We start from the raw sequence: 22,270 nt of genomic DNA, 5'->3' as shown, positions 1-22,270 counted from the left end.
ATATGGGATTTTGTGACAACAAGTGTAGTTTTGTGTCAAATTTTCGTTTCAATCGGTTGGGTAAAACGCGCCTAAAACACTAATTCGAGTTTCGTATACTATTAACAGCATGCCAGAGATTAATGCCAAAACACTTGTCAAGAATCACACTGTAGAGTCATTGAAAATGCTAAATTCCGGCTAAACATTTATATTTCGTAATTATTGTGGGCCAATGCCATGCAAGATATTCTCTAGGATAACACTTATATTACAGAGTATGCGAGAAAGTTTTGAGGAGACTACTCGCTCTGATTTAGCAATGGCAAATGGGAGCATTTGGTTGCTTAGCACTTTTAGCAGAGCTCTTCGCTGCTTATTATGAAACTTAAATATTACTTATTAATAAATTTAACTCTTATTTATTATTAAAGAGGAGTTGATTCCGTAATTTTTCAAAGCAAAATACCTTAGCTTCCTTAAAAAGGATAATTTTATCATGCACCTAATTATTACCTAGAAATAAAAAAAAATCTTGCGTTTAATATTTTAATTACAATAACATTTAAGTTTCTTTAAATTGCATTTACGTTTTTAATTTGAACGATATCTAATAAAGTTTTTATCGTAAAAAGTTAACTTTGCTGTGCGCGATTTTGTTGTGTACGCAATGTATTAATGACGTCACCTACTCATTCGGAGAGGGTTTACTGTACTCTCAAAATAGGGAGGGGAGAAACTCACTTGTACTATCCACAAGGTGATGGGCTTTGTAATGGTCTGCAAGAAGGCTTGTTTCTGGACTCCTCCATCCGCATGGTGCCACTCGCCAGAGGCCATGATGGCGCCGGTCAGTTTCTCCAAGTAACCTAAAATAATCAAATAAAAAAATAATAAAGAGAAAATCCTGAAATCATAAATCGTTTAGTAACAATTTTTTCTCCTTGATAACCGGACGCCATAGGTCCCTTCAGTGACTAATAAAAAAAATTGAGTTTAATCATTTGCCAAGAGTTAGCGCCATCAGATTACCATTTATTTATGTTTTCACCTAAATCTTTAAAAGATGAAAGTCTCAATGATAACCATGCAATGAGATTGCACTTGATTCAGCTTTTTTTGTCCGTAAGGTCTAAAAATTCAATGAATGTGCAATAACAAAATTGAAGATTTTTTAAATCCGAGATTATGCTTTAATTCATCGAAAAATACAGTAATTATTTTTGAAACAAAATAACAAAATTATTAGCCCAGAGTTAGCGCCATCAGATTACCACTTATTTATGTTTTCACCTAACTCTTTGAAAGATGAAAGTCTCAATGATAATGATGCAATGGCATTACACTTGGTTTAGCCTTTTTTTTTTTTTTTTTTTTGTTGGTTAGGTCTGGAAATTCAATGAATGTAGGTAACAAAGTTGAAGATTCTTTAATCTAAGATTATGCTTTAATTCATTGAAAAAAATCAATACAGTAATTATTTTTGCACAAAATAATAAAACTTTTACCGGAAAATTTGTTTTACAATTTTCTTCCGCAAAATGCGCTGCAATTTTTAAGGGAATGTTTTTTACAATCAACAGCAAATTTTTCTTTTTACATACTTAAATAGTAGGTTTAATATTTTAAGGATGTTAACACCAAAGACCATTAATTGAATGCACTGGTATAGAAAATCGCCCTTTTTTTAAAACTTATATGTCTTTTATGTATTAGGAACATATATATGTTATTTTTGTACAGAAAAAAAGTCTACTAATGAATTTGAAATATGCAAACATTTCACTACATTTTCTAAAAATTTGTTTTTCGAACTCAAGCAGGTATAAAACGTGGACATTCGTCAAAATCTCGATTTCGAAATTTTCCACGATTATTATATTTTTTCTACACAGTCTACAAGAAATTAAAAAAATAGATGCTTTTAAGATAAAAATCAGTTGAATTTGATCCCTTTCTAACGTTATATTTCAACAGAATTTAGAATTGGATAAATTTTTTTCACGTGTTTTTAAATAAATCTGGTGCTTGAAAATATAGAAGATGTGTTAATATAATTAAGAAATCCATATATTTTAAACAAAACAGATAAACTTAATGATTTAATCAACTCCAAACTGAATTCTATAGTTGTTATTAAATTTAAATGTAGTTTTAGTCTAAAACATTAATGGCCCAGTTTTCACTTTGTAATTTATTTTTATTTAAAATATATGGCTATTTAAGTTAAATAAATTCTGAATATAAGTAAAGAAATTCCAGCATGTCGCATTGTTAAAAGAATTACCTGTGGCGACCTCTAGCGGCAAGAGAACGATGACAGCCAGCCAGTTGAACATGTCGTGGATGGTGGCGGCGGCGAAGGCCCTGCGGAACTCCCGCCTGTCCGAGGCCTGACCCAGGGACACCACCGTGTTGGTGACGGAGGTGCCGATGTTGGCACCCATGATGATAGGCACAGCGTGACGCACTGTCAACACTAGAAAAGAACGAAAATGCGAATTTCTAACATCTGCATTTATTTCCGAATGGAAAGAAAGCAATATTTTCATATCCAAATGTTAAAAAAAAATTAATAAAAATCTAAAGCAAATTGAATTCTATGTGAAAAGTTTGCTGATTTTAAAAGTGTAAGTTATTTATGATTCATATACGAAAGACAGACACTCATACACAAACGCAAGACAAATTGATAATTTCAATTTATATTTCAACGGGAGGGCATAGTTTATATATGGAATGACGGTAGGAACGCGCCCGTTCATCCCGAGATATAAGCGAAAATTCTTAGAAATGTTTCCTTCGATGCTTCTTATTTAGAGGCTATTTTAAAATTTTCTTTGAGATCAATCGATTTAAAAAAAGGAATCACAGGTATCTTCAGAATGAATGGCGTAAGAATCAGAGATTTTTATCCCTACCCTTGAATCTTGTGATTTGTATTAGGTCGTCCATTTTTGAGAGTGCATATTAAAAATAATTAAATAAAAATTGGGATTTCGATAAGGAAACAAGAGAAACATTTTCTATTTAAGTGATACGGGCTCATTTAAGATAAAAAGTACGAAATTCATTTGGATTTCAATTAGATTATGAGATTTCATTACATACGTTCACAAATCATTCATATATTACTACAATGTAATATTACATTATACTGGCATTATGATATTATTACAATGCTTGTTATAAATGATTGAGAGCCCTGCAGGATGGTCTCCCTAAATACTCCCAAATAAACTTTTCATGCCAGAGAGAGAGGATTCATCCCTGGCGTGCGGTTAGTAGTATCAAAAATCGAAATTATGATTTAGACACGTTTTTTCAATCGATTGAAACAAATATTTGACACAAAACTGCACTTGTATTCTCTAAATCCCATACCTAATATGATATATTTAAATCAAGTTGTTTTTAAGTTACCGTGTTTACATGTTTCTGAAAGTACAGACTGAAAGACAGTCAACGCGTTGTTGATTTTGGTTCAAGATCTATGACAGGTGTCTACACTGCAGATGTCAAATCTGTGTGCCAAATCTTATTCATCTAGCTCTCTTCGTTTTGTACCAAATTTCAACAGTCTAGTTCAAAGTTTTTTGAGGTTATTTTCATCACGGACAAACGGACATTTTCAAAAAAAAAAAAAAAAAATGTGTTTTTTGAACTTAGGGAGGTATAGAACGTGGAGATTCGCCAAAATCTCGAGTTCGAGTTTTTTTGACGATTGCCATACTTCTCTGTACTACGTATACGAGGAAGTAAAAACCAGTAATGCGTCTGAGATATGCCACCAGGTCTATTTATCATTAAAGATATGTTTGCTAAAATATGCCAGTAGGATATGTTCACAATAAAGTACTATCTACATGTGCCGTATCTCAATATTAAAATGGACACAATCAAGATAATAACTGTAATCAACATTTATCTCATCTCAGTATTGCCATGGACTCAACGTTTGTCTTATCTCAGTATTATTGTGGACATAATCAAGATAAGAATTATTGTCAGTATTTACCTGGTTTCAGTATTACTGTGCACATAATCAAGATAAGAATTGTTGTCAACATTTGTCGCATTTCAGTATAAAAATGGGCATAATCAAGATAAAAATTGTAATCAATATTTGTCGTATCTCAGTATTACCGTGGACATAATCAAGATAGATAATTAGCATTTGAATTGTTTCAATGTTACTTTGGTCATAATCAAGATGAGAATTGTACGCAACGGTGATCTTATCTCAGTATTTATGTGGATTTTGAGATATTAGCCTTAATTAGAATAATCAACATTCAATCTTTATGAGATTTTCATTACAAAGCAAAACAATCTGTGCCACAATTATAGGATAGAAAGATACAATGATCTGTACTTACGGTGTGTTCCGACCATGGTGACGACTACCGACGTGGAGGTGGAGGAGGACTGGACCAATACAGTGGCCAGCACCCCTATCATGAGCCCCACGACGGGATTGCGCAGAAGCTCACTTTCTCGGAAGACGCGTCCCGCCTGGCGTCCTCCCACTAGCCTGAAGGAGGTGCTCAGGAAATCGAGGGAACAGATGAAGGCCCACAGCAGGAAAACCAGGGCCACCGCCTTCGAGATGCCGATGGCCACACGCCTCATCTTCTGGGAGCCGGACAGCTCTGGGGAAAAAAAGGGATCATTAACCACAGTCAGTACATGGACATAAGAATACTGTATTATAATAAAATGGAGGAGGAGAGAATAACCTTAAATCGGCCACTCCAACCTGCCCAAAGGCACACGGAAAAATCTGAATGACCGGGCCGTCGCTACAGCAATACAGACGTGAACTGTGATTGAGTCTTAAAGACCATCACTGGCCACGGTACAACCCTTCCCTTGGAAAGTACGCCCCTCGTTGATGGGAGGAGTCGAACCCCATCTTTTTCTGTATCCCCCAGGGTGGCAAAAACCAACCACCATGCCGGAAGCTTCTCATCCTCAATTACGAAGTGCGCCCCCTGCTCTAGTCGGAGGGGAAAAAGGGGGAAAGTAGATTTGAACTTCTGGTTCGAGATATCAGAGCATGATGATGTTTTAAGTTGATGCGTTTGACTTGAATACTCCAACCGCTGTATTCTGAGTGTAACGATTTTTATATGACGCAATTTAAAGAAGGAGTACTTGTTTCCTTTTACAGGCAGTTCAGAATTACAAGAAAGAACTAGCCTGGCATGCTAAAAATTATAAAATTCTTTTATTTTAATCATATGTATCTGATTTTCAAGACACTGTTTTATCGTCAAATTTTTACAATATATTCATTTTTCATGTTGCTTTTTACTGAGCTGAAATGGAGTGCCCACACAACAAAACGGAATGTTAATTGTTTAGAAAGTATTGATATTTTGGAATATATTGCCAAAAATGTATGGTTTGATATTATGATTGATCTGCAAAAATGCAAACAAAAGAATGTTTATTTGCCTCAAAAGTTATTAATAATTTTAAAATTATTGTACAATATTTAGTTAAATATTACATTAAATAAAAGAACCTGTGTAGACGTGTTGTTATCTTGTTAACAATTTTCAGATATGATTAAATGTCATTTGGCTTTGTCTCGCTCTCTATTAAGTAACATCGAACAAGTTTTGGTTTTTGATCCACGAATAGAAAAAGATGCATTGCCATATACAAAATTAAAAAAAAAATGCCCAAAGAAAATACTAGCAATTTCTAACTGGCCTCGAAGTGAGAATATAATTAAATATTATAAATATAAAATGCAAATATTGCAAACCTCGTCTCATTGACCTTTACTAAAATCCAGGATAAATAGAAGATTCACGATTCCATAACTAATTTCTATTCATTCTTAGCCTTTATTTGCACATACATAAATCAGTAAAATTATGCATTAAAATATCCTAGCCATTTCTCTTAATACTGGAACAGAAGTTGGAGTCATTGATAATGACGTAGACAAAATGATCAGGGAATATTTTTTCCACTCAGCGTTACAGACATCTGTGAACGATTATATCATATATTGAGGCAAATGTGTTAACATGTGAAGGTACATCTTTCTACGTGAATGAAGTTAGCCATCTTCAACAATTAATTGCAATGTCACCTGAAAAAGAGACTTCAAAACAGTTTTCAAGCGAAAATTTTTTTTTTATCTACTATCAATAAGATAAAATAAATCTTATTTAAATACATCTTTCTTTGCCATGTTTTAGGTAACAGAAATTTCTGCATTTAAGTTATGAAATATCATGCATTCATTTCTAAATTCATATTGTTTCTTGTATTTTTTACAATATTCAAAGTATTTTTCCCTCAAGGTTTTGAATCAATGCTTTTTTATCTAGTCACTTGATATCTATTTTCACAGTTATTTAATCAGAATCGTTTGACTTTGTTTATACTATAATAGCTATTGATATGTAGATCTATTAAATGCTAGCACAATTTATAGATAGGATTGTCTTGACTATGTGCCAATATAATAGAAGCTGTGGACAATGCTGCGTACGTAAATTTGATCTAAAATGTGTTCGTCTTAATAATTGTTATTTTAAATTGTCCTTTCGTTTTCCATAATGCGACTATACACGCATTGGTAAGAGAGCTTTTGCCTGTAATCCAGTCCAGCATAGCAAAACATGGCTTTTTCGCCAATAAACAGCAACAACAATCATCTAATCCAGCTTGCTTCTCGTTCTTATCAACAACAAATGTTGATGGTAATAAACAGCAACAACAATCATCTCGTCCAGCTTGCTTCTCATTCTTATCAACAACAAATATTGATGGTAATAAACAGCAACAACAATCATCTCGTCCAGCTTGCTTCTCGTTCTTATCAACAACAAATGTTAATGGGACAGTCTCCAATCGCCCAGTCATAAGAAAGCTGTTGTTTATCATCTAGTCCAGTGTAGCCAAACATGGCTCTTGCGCGAATAAACAACAATAACAATAATATAGTCCAGCTTGCTTCTCATTGCTACCAACAACCAATGTTGATGGGTCCAGTCTCTGATTGCCAAGTCATAAGAAAGCTTTTGCTTATCATCTAGTCTAGGATAGCCAAACATGGCTCTTTCGTCAATAAACTACAATAATTATCTTGTGCAGCTTGCTTCTCTTTCCTATCAACAACAAATGTTGATGAGTCCAGTCTCTAATCGTCCTGTCATAAGAAAGCTTTTGCCTATAATCTAATCCAGTATAACCAAACATGGCTTTTTTTGTCAATAAACAACAACAACAACAACCTAGTCCAGCTTGTTTCTCCTTCCTATCAACAAAAAATATTGATGGATCCAGTCTCTAATCGCTTAGTCACAAGAAAGGTTTTTTGTCTATCGTCTAATCCAACATAGCCAAGCATAGTTCTTCCGCCAATAAACAACAACAACTATTACCTAATACAGCTTGCTTCTCCTTCCTATCAACAATAAATCTTGATGGGTCCAGTCTCCAATCGCCAGTCATAAGAAAGTTTTTGCCTGTGATCTAGTCCAGCATAGCCAAGCATAACTCTTCCGCCAATAAGCAGCAGCAACAATAATCTATTTCAGCTTGCTTATTCTTCCTATCAACAACAAATGTTGATGGATTCAGTCTCCAATCGTCCAGTATTAGGAAAATTCTTGCCTATAATCTAATCCAGGATATCCAAACATGGCTCTTTCGCCAATAAACAACAACAACAATCATATATTCTAGCTTGCTTCTCATTTCTATTAACAACAAATGTGGATGGATTGAATCTCCAGTCGCCCATCTTTGTTCAAAACATTAGCTATTTTAAATTACGTTTATAAACAAATTTGGGGTTCTGCCGCCTTGTATGTTGGCACAAAACTATATATGCGCAAAAGAAATATAGCTTTCAATAAATTAAAAATTTATTTAATAATTACTACGAAACCACCACTAAGACCTTTCTTTTACTGCTCAGAATTTGTAATAAAAATTTGAAACAAATCTATATGTCAGTTTGGATTCCTACAGAGAACAAAAAAGAATTTGCGTTTCATTTTTATACACATCGATAAACAAACACATTATTTTCTAGTATCTTTCCCGTGCATATAATTTAAACGAATGAAATTCTTTCGTTCCTTTCATTATATTCATTATTCTGTTTGAATAAGAAATTGAAATAAGGAAATTTTGCAAAAAACATTCTGCTATTTTTCAACAGACCACTTTATATCAAAACAAATACTCTTACATTTCAATGCAAAAACAAAAGAAAATTTCCATTTCAAAATTCGTATGTATTATATCCGCATACATCAGCAAATCTTTCTACGAGAGTCCATTACAAATTGTAACATTGAAAGAAAAGCGAAATGATGCATCACATAATAAGTTTCGGATAAGAGCAATCCAAACAAGCCGCTCGGGGACTAGCAAAGCGTGAAATCATCTTTCAACAAAATGCGGAGAAGATATGAAATCCTCCTGACAACGAACCTACGATGCTTTTTCTAGGATGGAAAGAAAGCACGAAAGCTGAAGCGCTTTTGTTATATTTTTATTTATTTATTTGTATTTTTTTCCAGCTTTTCCTAGAAAAAGACAGATGTTTCTCATGTGTGTTCTAAATTTGAAACTTTCTTCGTTTTAGCATTGTTTGTATATGTAGTGCTTTGGACTTGTTTTAAGTCAGGTGTTCCAGTATTTTTGATCCTTGGCCCTGATTTGGAAAATAAAAGATATTTAATATTATTCCAGTTTTATAAAGGTAAAAATAAATAGTATTAAAATTTAAAAGCCAAAGTTTACCTCATTTTAATTAAAAAAAACTTTTGAAGATTTTTCACTCTCTTTATCAATTATATTTCTTCACATCTGGCAAGCTACTTTTGTGATTAAGTGCAAGTCTGCATCGTGAGTCTTGTCAATTGTCAATTTAGTGGCTGAAAATGCATTGTTACATAAAGAAATTCAAATATAGCATTCTATCATCTAATATATAAAAATGAATTTTTATTTGTCGGTGTTTTATGCGCTGTCATATTGTTCATCCGATGGCGATAAAACTTTGCCAACTTATTGCTATGAACTTTCCATTTTTTTCACATGGCCAAATTGTATGTTGGATGCTCATGAGTCGGACAGCCAAGAAACTTATTTGTTTTTGCTGAAGACGGAAAGACAAAAAAATATTGTATACCATAAAGTATATTTGAATAATAAAATAAAAAAATAGAATAAATATTATTTGTACTTCTCCTTTATATATTATTAAATTTCAATGAATTTCTTCATTGTCGATAAGAAAATAAATACCATTCTTTCTATCATCCCTAATTAAACAAGATAGCCATTTCAAACGATATTTCCAAAATTACTTCTTCTGCGGGAGCAACGCGGTGGGTTCCAGCTTGTTTGTAATAAAATTATTTCAAAAGTCTCTCTCACATCCATTAGAATTAAGTATTTAATTTTTCTGCATGGAAACTTAAACGAATTTTTAGTTAACTTTTCAGAAATATGAATTCAAGATCTCTTGACAATTCTTTTGAATCTATCAAAGTAGAATTTAACCAATTAAAATTAAATTATGAACTATTTCATTTATCAAGTTTGGTATTGTCTAATATCGTTTGCTAAAGTTCGTGAAAATTGTAAATTTTAGAATGTGTATAACAACATTAAATTACTGCGAAGAAAATTGTATCAGAAAAATTAAAAATTCTATATTTTTGATAATAACACAGATAATTTAATCTTTAATTTTTCTACCAAGGTTCTTTTAGAACCACTCTCTCGGAATGTTTATAGAAAGTGAATTGCAAAACAGTTCTAGAAGAACTGACTGCTGGTAAAAATTTGCTTGCACAGCGTCTACTTAAGTGAAGTACCTTCTGAGATATAATTAAAACTCTTTTCTTCAAACTCCATTTTCGTTTTTCCAAAATTATTTATTTAAAATAATTATTTTTTATTAAAACTCGCCCTCATTCATTTTCTTTTAAAGTAAGTTTTTATAAAGTAAAGATAATATGCAATTGCTATAAAATTATTATGTATGGTAGAATCGTGCCGATTAAGGATTTTTTCCTTTGAAATTAAAAGCTTATGGATTTTTTCGATTTTTTTTTCTCGTATACAAAATACACTGAAGAAAAATATTATAATTGTCAAAAAATTTGAACTCCAGATTGTAATGATCTCCCTGGCATTCGAAAATATCTTTGGAGACATGTTTATCTGTCTGTTTGAAAACAGGGTGAATCAAATATTGAAGATGCTAAGTTAATAAATTTGGTATGAGGTATTTGCATCAAAATTGTATTTTTATATCAAATTTGGTCAATAACTATAGACAAAAAGTCTATTTATTCAAATATATTCGGAAAAGCTTTTATATTCAATCATTTTCATGGAAAAAAAATAATTTATCGCCAAATTTTGCCGAATGTGACTCGAACGACAGCAATAGTGTAACGGTAGCAAAAGCACCACCAAAAAATTGCCAACCTCGCAAGGCGCCAAATGACTGTATATCAAAGCTCAGAAAGAAAACTATAATTAAAATAAGTAATAAAGCTATTTATCACAGTAAAGAAATTATTTACGACAGAAACCTCAAGAACACTAATCCTCTGTACATTCTCCATTCGGTAAGACTATGACAGAGTTCCCCAACCACAACCACTGCATTGATTTCTCCACTTTTTATTTTATACTATGACCCCTTGACATTGTGAATGGTCCCTTCACTTATCTTCCTTTATTTTCGAGAAATATTGCAAAATAAAACTTTAGAAGAACCGCCAACCTCAATAACTGCATCGTTTTCACCAAATTTTTTTAACTTGTTTGTTTTCCAACTTTGTAAACAAAACCAATTGTTTATCAATGTTTAGTGTGAAAAATAATTTAAAATAATACTTCCTTTGATTGTAATAAAACGCAGTTGATGAAAGTTGATTGGCATGAGTAAATTAATACTCTTAAATTTTACGGCTAAACGAGTTACCTCAAACCAACTCAAAAATTTTAAGTTACTAATAGTCCTACAGATTAATATTTTATTTAATTTCTTTAATTCTTATGGCAATGATATGAACTAACGAAAAATGCGTAAATAAATGAAAGAAATTGTACTAATTAAAAAGCATCAGCAAGTCATGCGTGCTGCTGTGTCTATGGTTGACGTATTGAGTGATGCATTGAAATTGTGTCGTTCATAACAGCATGTGTTGTTTTATTATGAGTGAATAAATTATTTTATAATAAGAAAACATGTTATTTTATGTTTCATATTCATTTTGAAGTGGTGGGATTATATATGTCCTACCCTTTAAAAAGGATATATTAAAATGTTATTACTTTTTCTTATTTTGAACAATATTTTATATTAAGTAATTGTAATGAGTGTTGTTTCTCGTTTTTTATAATAAAGAAAATTCTGCACAACTAAGGTTTTTATTTTCTTTAAAATCATGTACTTCTAAGAGTTAATACGGTTGGCGAACAGTTGCTCGTTAAAGATGCCTAGATTTCAATTAATGTAACATAAGCAGTTTCAGTTTTGAATTTAAAGCAAAATTACGTCAATTACCAATCTTTACTGTAACCCTACTCGTGAATAAAATAATAAATAAAAAACATATAATTGTCACAATAATTTATGAGCGAAAAAAAATAATTTTAGAAAATCGGTGTTTATGGTTAATAAGTAATTGCAGTTCTGGAGAATGTCCTCTAAAGAATTATCACATGAAAGTGATAAGCAATCACATCAAAATTTATCTTTATTGATCATAGTAGGAAAACAGAAAAATGAGAATCCAAAAATCACAGCTGAATACTAAATGCTGCAAACATTGTACCTGTTAAAATTGGCAATATTAATATCTCAAAAAAATAATAATAATAAACTGCTGCTTTTAGCGACTTCTTCACACGCTGTTTTAAACTATTCAACTCAGAAAACTGCATGGCACTTTTTTTACACTTGTATTGTTTCTTACTTTTAAGCTTTAATTACCTAAATATATTCCGATGCAAAAAACAAACTGCCAATTCATAATGTAAGATTTAAAAATAATGATTTTAATGCACTACAGTTTTGCTATCATCTCTGAATTAAAATTATTCAAATGATAGTGTTAGGTTTAACGAAGATGGAATTCATAAGAAAGTGATAATGTTAAGAATATTGCATCATTACAGTATTTAACCGCTTTTAACTAACTGTTTAATGAGAAAATGGCGTGATTTGAAAACAATGATTGTAAAAAATTGCAGAAAAGTTACAAGTTAATGGTATACGAATTAAACTGTCCTTCAAGTTTTGCGTGATTCGCTAGTAGTTCAAATCGATAATTGCATGCTTTCTATTTTGTATATTTTGCCTTCCGTTTAATATTTTAGATACTGTTTTGAACTGTTTGTTTTTCAAGGCCAAAAAAAAAATCGTTAAAGAAGTGAGACATTTCCGTAGATTATTTCAGACATTGGATAAATAATTATTTTATTATTCCCTTTACTATTTATATTCGTATATGTATACGTGGTTCACAAAACATAACGCAGGGTTATTCACAACACTTTCATAGATTACAAATGGCAATTATTTCCTAATAAACAAGAATAGGAAGAGATACTTTGAGCAAAAAAGTTTAATATTTCGTTTATGTACATAATAATTGGCTTATGTGCATATCCTTTGGTAACACGGTTAACATCCGTGCGATACTTCACTTCTTTATCATATGAAGTGGACTACAACATGGATGTGCGGTATATGTACCATCATTTCGCATACCACACATCTTATGTGTACTATCAGTTTATAATGTTTATCATTAATTATTGCACGCATAGCGGGTGTTAAGACAGAAACTACAATGCATCCGAATGAAACGAAGATTCTGAGAATTATTCCAGAAGATTTAAACATCCACAAGCCGCACATGCTTGCCACTACCGAACGTCCATTAACAGCTGTGAGCATGCATCCCTTCGGGAAACATCTATGCATTAATCCACTTCATCACCATAAGAAGTAGACAACTACATGGATGTGCAGTATAATGTACCATCCGTTCCTATACCGTACATTCTGTGTGCACCATCAGTCTACTATGTGTTTCAGGAATTCGTTTATTGTTGCTAACACAGCCGATGTTAAGCCAGAATCTACGATACATCCGAATGAAATGAAAATACTAGGAATCATTCCGGAAAATTTAGATATCCATACGCTGAAAATACATACGATTATCGAACAATAGCTGCGAACATGCTTTACTTAGTGTAACATCTTTTCGATAGTTCATTTCATCATCATATGAAGTGGACAACCACAAGGTTGTACGGTAACCATATCATTCGTTCGCATACCGCACAGCCTATGTATACTCAACATGAGTTCGTTTACTGTTGCTTACACAGCAGATGGTGAGTCAGAATCTATGATACATCACAATGAAACCAAAATACTGGGAGTAATTCCACAAGATTTAGATATCCAAATTCCGAACATGCGTGCGAATATCGAACGAGCAACAACAGCTGCAAACAATATCTAGCGTAAAATAGATTACAGGACTATGTTACTATTGTGACCAGAAAAATCAAATTGGAAAATTATTATACACGCAAACAAAGTTTTAAGATCACTTCTGTACACGTTTTTATTATCATTGTTTACAAATTAATTATACTATCAGCTTGAAATTGGAGTAGTTATAGATTATCTTGAATTATGAACAAAATTGGTTGCTTTCCTTTGTCCTTTGACTAGAGTTTCAGTGGAATATATAATTTTTCTTCCTCGAAAAATCACTTTTTGTTTTCAAATAAATTTTAATTGTATCCTTTTCATAAATACTATCAAAGATGAATATAATAAAAATCCAACGAGAATATTATCCCATCAACTTTTTTGTATACTTTCATAATTTAATGCGTTTTATGCTTGGTTTCAAATAGTAGAAAAGTGAATAGATTGCGTCATGCGCAACGATGGCTCTTATGTTTCTTGGATTCAACCAAACTATTGTTGTTGAGCTACAGTTTTGATGTAAATACACATACACATGTATACAGTTTTGATGATGATACACATTCTAAGATTCACGCTTCTAGCGAGTTGCATTTTTGAGCCCCAGTGTTCACATACAGGGATAAACAATCTAATGGGAAGTCATGATGGACGTATACAAAAACTTAAGCATAATCCAAATTTTTCATCTAAAATCACATTCCAAATTTCATCTATGGAACTCACAGCATCTGTAAGCTAATATATTTACAAGCGAAATGAATGGGCGCACCATCTAATTTCCAGAAGACATATTTCGTCCGAAATTAAATGAAAATTTACAATATTAGTACAAATATCACTTTCCAAATTTCGTCTATCTGACTGGCTGCATTTTTGACTTATTACATTTACATACAGATATATAGATATAATATCCAAAGCATATCTGAAATATCTGTGCTGTATCTGTTCGAAATGTGGTAATTCATCTATAACTGGTGACTATAAGGATTTTTTTATACTCTCGTATACATAGTACAAATAAAGTACAGTAATCGTCTCAAAAAAAAAATCGAATTCGATATTTTAATGAATTTTCACGATTTTGACCTTTTCGAGTTCGAAATACACATTTTTGGAAAATGTCCGTCTGTCTGTCAGTGACAAAGATAACTCAACAACGCTTTGAGCTAGACGTTCGAAATTCAACATACGGTCTTTACACCAAATTTACAGATTTCTATCAGTTTTGTGTAAAATCTGTTCAGAGGAAGTCCGTCTGTCCGGTTGTTCGAATATAAGCTAACACGATAATTACAAGGTGGAGAAAGTTAAATAGATAACATTCGGTATACAGATTTAACATATATAGTATACACACCATTCAAATTTTGAAACAAATCTAATTACGGGTTGGCTGTCAATCGGTTTATACTTTCAGAAACATGTAAACGAAATAATTCAAAAACGCCATGACTTAAATATATCAAATTTGATATGGAATTTTGTGGTTACAAGTGTAGTTTTGTGTCAATCTTTTGTTTCAATCCGTTGAGAAAAAGTGTCTAAATCAGAAATTCGATTTTCGGATGCTATTAACGCGCGCCATTGATTAATCGCCAAATAACTCGCCAAAAATGACATGATATATATAGAAAAAAAATGTTGAATTCATTTCAAAAGTTAATATTTCATAACTATAGCACACCAATACCATTCAAGGCATTCTCTGGCATGACAAATTTATTGGAAAGTATGCGAGAAAGTTTTAGGGAGACCACCCCCGCTGGTTTTAACGATAGTTATCCTTTGTTTTTACTTTGTGCAAAAAAAAGTTTTAAAAAAATCCTAAAAGAACAAATGGTTTTGTTTAAAGCTCCGATATCTCCAAGGCAACAATATTTTCAAAGACAATCTATTCAATTTCCAACGCGGTTTAAAAATATCACGAGCTTTCTAATTAGGTACCACCATTAAAAAAAAATCTGAATCGAAAAGAGAAACAATAAACATTCCTCAAAATATAAACATTTATACCTTCTCTGCATGGATGTCATAAACGAATGACATTTCCAGTTTGCGTCGCAATCTCTTGAAGAGGAATTCCGCATCTCCGTGGAACAATGGGACAATCATCATTCCGTGATTATCCCACCAAATGGATTCGCGTGTGGCCTTCGCTTGAAATAGGAAAAAATTCATCCATTTCTGGCTATTCCTAGGCGACACGAATTCTACTGCACTGCTAAAAACACCCATCCTACAAATTCAAGGAATCGATTCAAAAGAGTAAGCCACTACGACGGAGAAAACCACTTAACTCTTCTTCTTTATCGTAACCATGGTCAGTAGTACAATTACGCCAATGTTATTGTTCCTCATACCGGCAGAGATTCGTTTTCCATATTTTTCTTTTTCATATCAATTAAATTTTTGAGGTAATGCCAATTTTACATGTAGGGAACTTTTAATTTTTATTGGCTGTGGGATATTTTAATAGACCAAGGTAAGTGCTCTCGGAGCAGTTCCCCCCTTCAAAATATGAACTTTTTTAATGGAGTATTTGAAAAAGCAAAGGGGAAAAGGTGGTTATGTGATCTTTGTTTACGTTTCAAGATTACCACGTAATTTAGCTGACTCTCACGAGTTGGCGGTAGAGACGTAGGATATCAGATGAGTCTATTTTGATATACGGGCATTAATCAAAGTTTGTCAGATTTGGCTGCGTTTCCCTCGTTTATAATACGCGAATGAAGATGTATCAATAATGGAAAGTGGGGGTGGAGGTGGAAACGTGCGAAGTTTAGTATTATCGTTTTATTATATTATTATTTTCTTCATATTGCTCCTCTCCTTGCACAATCATATTTATTACATTATTATTTCTCCTTCATAACTGCTCTCCCTGATTTTGTAATCGTATTTATTACATTATTATTTCTCCTTCATAACTGCTCTCTCTGATTTTGCAATCGTATTTATTACATTATTATTTCTCCTTCATAACTGCTCTCTCTGATTTTGCAATCGTATTTATTACATTATTATTTCTTCATTGTAATAGCTCGTCCTCCTTTTACAATCGTATTTATTACATTATTAGTTCTAGTAATTCTTCAGATAAGTGAGAGATCTAGACAAAAACAAGAACAGACAATGCAGAATTATTTCAAATATCCATAAAAATATCCCAACGTACTATATTTTCTTTTGCAGATGGAATACTATCACATGATGAAACTTGGGAATTAGAGTTGAGATGATTATTTTGACTCATGTGTTTGTCGTTCAGATGCTTTATCTTATTAACATCTTTTATTTGATTGATTTAAATGTTCTAAGCACTTTCCATACGTCAACAATAATAAAAAGCAGAAATAATACAAAGCATTAAACATTAACAAAAGACTGAAAGATATTTTAATTTTCAACAAAACATTTTATGTATCGGATAAGAGCATCATAATCATTGCTATACAATTCCAAACAATTTAATCAAAAAAATTGAAATCTGCTATTTCAAATGTCATGTTATCATGTAAAAACATTATTATCTTTTAAGTCATTGTTTATCTTAATTTAAGTCATTAACGGTTTGAAACAATCACGTGACTATCAGATTATGCACGCGTCTATATTTAGAAAAGCATATTTTTTAATTGAAAATCGTTCAAACTTCAAAACTGTAACTCATTTTTTTTTTTTTTTTTTGCGAAAATTTGGTTTAAACTGGTTTGGAACGACTACGTGACTATTATATTGCGCAATCATCACCTTTTAGAAAAGCGATGGGCTTTTTTTCACTTCAAAATCGTTCGAGTTTCAAAACTTTCTTTGCCAGCTAGACACACACACACACATATATATATATATATATATATATATATATATATATATATATATTCCATACATAATTTATGTGCAAATAGCAGCGACGAGGCACATCAACACAGAACAACACAAGAGCAAAACGAGGTAAAGATTAAAAAGGTCGGAAAATATTTTTCCCTGTGTTTATATACTGTGAGAGTCCAATAGAGATTTCTTTACACGTATCTATTTAGGTAAGGGAACTACAGGGATCTTTTAAAAGAATGTTCTTGGCTGGACAGTTTTTTATCCCTTCACTCGGAGCGTGTGAACTGCTGATATAAGCATTTTTACAAAGCTTCTGTTGAATTAATTAAATAAAAAAGGTAGAATTGGATCAGGAAATACGAGAGCATTTTAGAAAAAAAAATTAATATGGACTGAATCAAGATAAAACTTTGGAAATTAATTAGGATTTAATTTAGATTTTAAAATATCATTACACACACACAAAACTATATATATTATACAGCTATATATATACCTCCTCTCGCTTTTTAGCGTTCATTCCCATTTTCTTCTCTGTGCTTCTTCGGGCAATAATTTCTTACGATCTTGCCCTTAATTGGGCAGACAGGATAATCGGGTACACAGTGGACATTCGAGCCAAGTTATAACTTTTTGTTGGCGATAAGTTGCCGAATATGACAACCTCATTTATCATTTTCTAATAACCCCAATAGCGAAAAACTGATACCTGAAAACTGATAAATCGCCAATTTTCTGCCCGTACATTTTTTTTTTTTTTTCCTTCAAGAACTTCAAACGAAAACAACATCATGTTCTCACATGATAACAGACAATGCAGAATTATTTGAAACATCCATAAAAATATCACAAAAGTTTACAAAATTTTCTTATACAGATGCAAGAATATGATGAAATTTGGGAATTAAAATTGAGATCGTTATTTTGAGTTATGTGCTTGTCGTTCAAATGTTTTATCTAATTAGCACCTTTCTCACAACAACAATAATAGACAACATAAATAACGCATAGCATTAAGTAGTAACAAAGACAATTTAATAATTTTTCCACAAAACATTTTATATATCAGGCACGAACATCATAATAATTGCGATACGATTAAAAACAATTTTACCAAAAAAACAACCAATTAGACATTATTTAACAAAACTTTGAACTTAATGTATTATCAGTGCAGTAAACGCTGCAATTATTTGAAATTATTTTCATATCTTCTATTTTAATAAAGAAATTAGTTGAATTCTAAAATGCTTTGAAATTGGAGCGGGGTGAAACGAAAGTGAATTCATCATGGTATTCTCAGTTATGGATTCAAAAGTCATGTTTTCCGCATAAAATAGCGATATAAAGAGTTGTACTATTATCTTATTTGCAATTTTCATTTTTTCCGTCTGAGGGGGGGGGGATTTGTGACTATACAAATTATTCATTAATTCTGCTAATTGCCTCTCACAATTCCACCTTTTTCACAAGTCATCACATCGCTTCGGTTCACAGCTTTCAATGACATTTAACAAACGTGCTCTTCTGTTTAATGTCTGCAGAAGTTTCCAGGAAAATCAATTTATACCTTATTGATCCTTATTATCAGATTTCTATTTGGTTAAATAAGCACGAAGAAGGTCTCCTTAAAGAGCCGTTTAGAAGGGCGATTAACTGGATGGCTTATTCAATTCGCCCTCTCTTGAAATCGCGAGTGGAGGTAGGAGTATTAAAGGTTATGTCTGCGGTTTTGAAAAGCGATTTTGTAATTGCACCCAATTCAAGGTGATGCGTTTATTTCCGCCAGGGATTCTCCTCCAAGCCTTCGGGGTTTTCCGCTGATCTATTTCAACGAAAAGAGAAGAAAGTTGGAAAGGCATTCGCTCGTCTAATGCGCAGACTCATCTTTTCCCCAAATTAAGCCATCTCCACCTCTACCGTACTTTAACGCACTGCATCTGGAATCTTGACTATTCTCTCAGCAGTGGAGAGAGAGGAAATGGGGGAGGAAAAAGTGAATCATGTTTCTTTAAGAAAGTACTGAATGAAATATCTATAAATGTCATGCTTTTCTGCGAAACTAGAAAGTATTAGATCTGCATTTGAAGACAATTATTAATAGAAAGACATGGGCGCACTGGGATGTAGCAAAGAGGAAAAAAATGTACAGGGACAACGAACAAAACTTGGTTATAATAAGGGCTTAAATGTAAAATTGGAAATAAAATAATTAAAAAAATAAATTTACAAAGCAAGGGTTAAAAAAAAATGGCTAAACAAATAACAAAAGCACACCTAAAAACAATATGGCAATCAGAAGCAAAGTGAAGAGAATGTCAAAAAATATTTCCCCCATTTTGATTCAGAATAAAGGTTATATCTAAATACAATATGTACGGAACAAGCCATAAAAAGCAATTTAAATATGAAAATAATAAATCTAAATACATTAACCAGCAAGATCCCCCCTCCCAACCACCCAAAAATTTCTCGCATATTCTCTAATAAAGGTATAACCCCCCCCCCCCTCAATCACCGTAAAATTGTGGCCATCAGGTAAAGCTGCGAATCCCTTGGGTGGAATGGGTGACAATAGTTACGAAATATTGATATTTGGCGTGAATTTAGCACAATTAATGAATCGATCATGTGATTCTTGGCGTATTTTGGCGATTAAATCCTGGCGTTCAGAATTAGGTATCCGAATATTGAATTTGTGTTTTAGATTCATTGTTTCCAGCCGATTGAAACCAAAATTTGGCATAGAATTACAATTTTAGACACACAATCACATACCAAATTTAATTTATTTAAATCAAAGCATTTTTCAGTTATCGAGCTTACATACGTCTGAAAGTATTAACTCAAATGTACAAACCGATAGCCTTTCAATTCCTTGTTGGATTTAGATTAAAATTTAACAGGTGTTTACAATGTTAAATCGCTGTACGAATTTTAGCCAATTAACTTTCATCAATTTTGTAGTCATTGCATTAACTTATTTTCAAATAATCGGACAGACAGGTTTCTCTGAATGGAGTTTGCACAAAATCTAATGGGAATGTACAAATTTGATGTAAAAACCATATACTAAATTTGCTCAGTCTAACTCAAAGCGTTCTTAAGTCATCTATATCGTACACAGATGGACAGACATGATGCCAACAATATTTTCTTAGAACTTGGGGAGATTTAAACCATTAAAATTCATCAAAATCACAAGCTAGAATTAATTTCTTTTGACGATTATAATATTTTCTATAAAAATTCTACACAAGGAAGTGAAAAACAGCTATCACCTTTATCGCACTTAAAATGAGGAAAAATTATTTATTATTTATTGATCATCCAACAAGGAAAAAAACAAAAACAAAGAGTCGCTTTTGCATTATTCCTTCAACGTATCGATCATGTTTATCGATAATCCATCAAGAATAATTATTCTCTGGACATTCTTAGACAACGTGATTAGTTCACTATTCAATTCTGCAGTAGACAAAAAAGTCGGTATGACACTTTAAACACTTGCTTTTGATTGTCTGTTCACCAAATTTGTCTATTTCTATCAAATTTTAAACAGAATCTGTTCAGAGGAAGTCTATCCGGCCTTCGAATATACTTTGATAAGATAACTACAAAGCGAAGAGAGCTAGATAGATAAAATCTGGTACATAGATTTAACATCTATAGTGTAGACACTTATCAAATTTTGAACCAAATCCAACAAGACTTTTAACGTCTACTTTCTATACTTTCAGAAACATGTAAACGCGATAATTCAAAAAAGCAATGACAAATGTATCAAATTTGGGGTGTGATTTTGTGACTACAAGTGCAGTTTAGTGTCAAATTTTTGTTTCGATAGGTTCGGAAGAACGCATCTAAAACCAAATTCGATTTTCGGATACTATTAATCACATGCCCTAGATAAATCGCCAAAAAACATGCCAAGGATGGCACGTAGATTCAGTAAAAATGCTAAATTCACGCTAAAGTATTAATATTTTGTAACTAATGTTGACAATGCCAAGCAAGGCGTTCTGTGAGGTAACGCATTTATTAAAGAGCATGCAAAAAAGTTTTGGGTAGATCACCCCCATTAGCTTATTTCAGTGGAACATCTTTTTAAATGAACCTTTTATTTAAAAATGACATTAAAAATGGTTATATTGTGAAATCTAAACACAAATTTTGATTACTTAATGTTTATTTATACTTTCCACAGATTTATTATTATGAATATATTTTATTTACTTAATAGGTTTCTACAGTGTATTAACTAAATCCTCATAAAAGGTAAAGCAAAATAGCATGCATCATCTTTTATTGAATAGACTCATTAAGTTGCCTACAATACTTTCTAAGTATTTGGTAAGCTGATTTTAATGACTGATGCAGCAATACTATACAACCTGCGATTGATTACGACAAAATGGCTACAATCTTAATTAGGTTGTTATGACGTCACGCTAAGTCATAACGCCCCTACACACCGTACTCGCGTGAATCCACGCGAAACGGTCATTCATCAGTTATTTCAGTCATTCAGTGACCCCCTGCATTGACTGGAGCTCACGAACACGTAGAAATCCGAAGTGTTTCATTCGCATTTGGTTGTTGCTGAGCTACTGCTTTTAATCAAAACATGGTAAGAATTTAAATGTCAAGTTTTTGAGAAAATTATCTTTTTGCTGCATAAAAGAAAAAGCATGCTTTTATAAATGTACCAAAGAAAGGAAAATACATTTTTTTAAACTGAAAACTAGCCCTTTTTGGAGTTTAGTTGATTTGCCGAGAGTATTGGTTGCATTTCACTTTCATCTCTCACACTTATGTAAATAATTTTCTCAACTGTGTTTGCAATTTTGTAACAACTGGAGTTTTCTTAGCAAATTTTTTTCAGACAGGAAACAAAGTTTGAATTTTTCAGACTTTATTTTCATGACTTCA

General features: G+C 32.2%; 1 protein-coding gene across 1 annotated transcript in view; it reads right to left on the bottom strand.

Annotated features, from left to right (window-relative positions):
• Window positions 1–22,270, bottom strand: part of LOC129971424 (sodium-dependent phosphate transport protein 2B-like) — a 69,400-nt gene that overhangs the window by 12,563 nt on the left and 34,567 nt on the right. The window contains exons 2-4 of the mRNA XM_056085179.1: window positions 4,359–4,631; window positions 2,267–2,458; window positions 724–848 (exon numbers count right to left, since the gene is read on the bottom strand). Coding sequence (XP_055941154.1) covers window positions 724–848; window positions 2,267–2,458; window positions 4,359–4,631 — 590 coding nt within the window. The remainder of the gene's footprint in view (window positions 1–723; window positions 849–2,266; window positions 2,459–4,358; window positions 4,632–22,270) is intronic.

Source organism: Argiope bruennichi, chromosome 6 (genome assembly GCF_947563725.1).
Source record: "Argiope bruennichi chromosome 6, qqArgBrue1.1, whole genome shotgun sequence".
In the NCBI taxonomy this organism is placed as follows: domain Eukaryota; kingdom Metazoa; phylum Arthropoda; class Arachnida; order Araneae; family Araneidae; genus Argiope; species Argiope bruennichi.
Note: the sequence above shows the minus strand (reverse complement) of the source record. Positions and strands in the feature narration are given on the sequence as shown.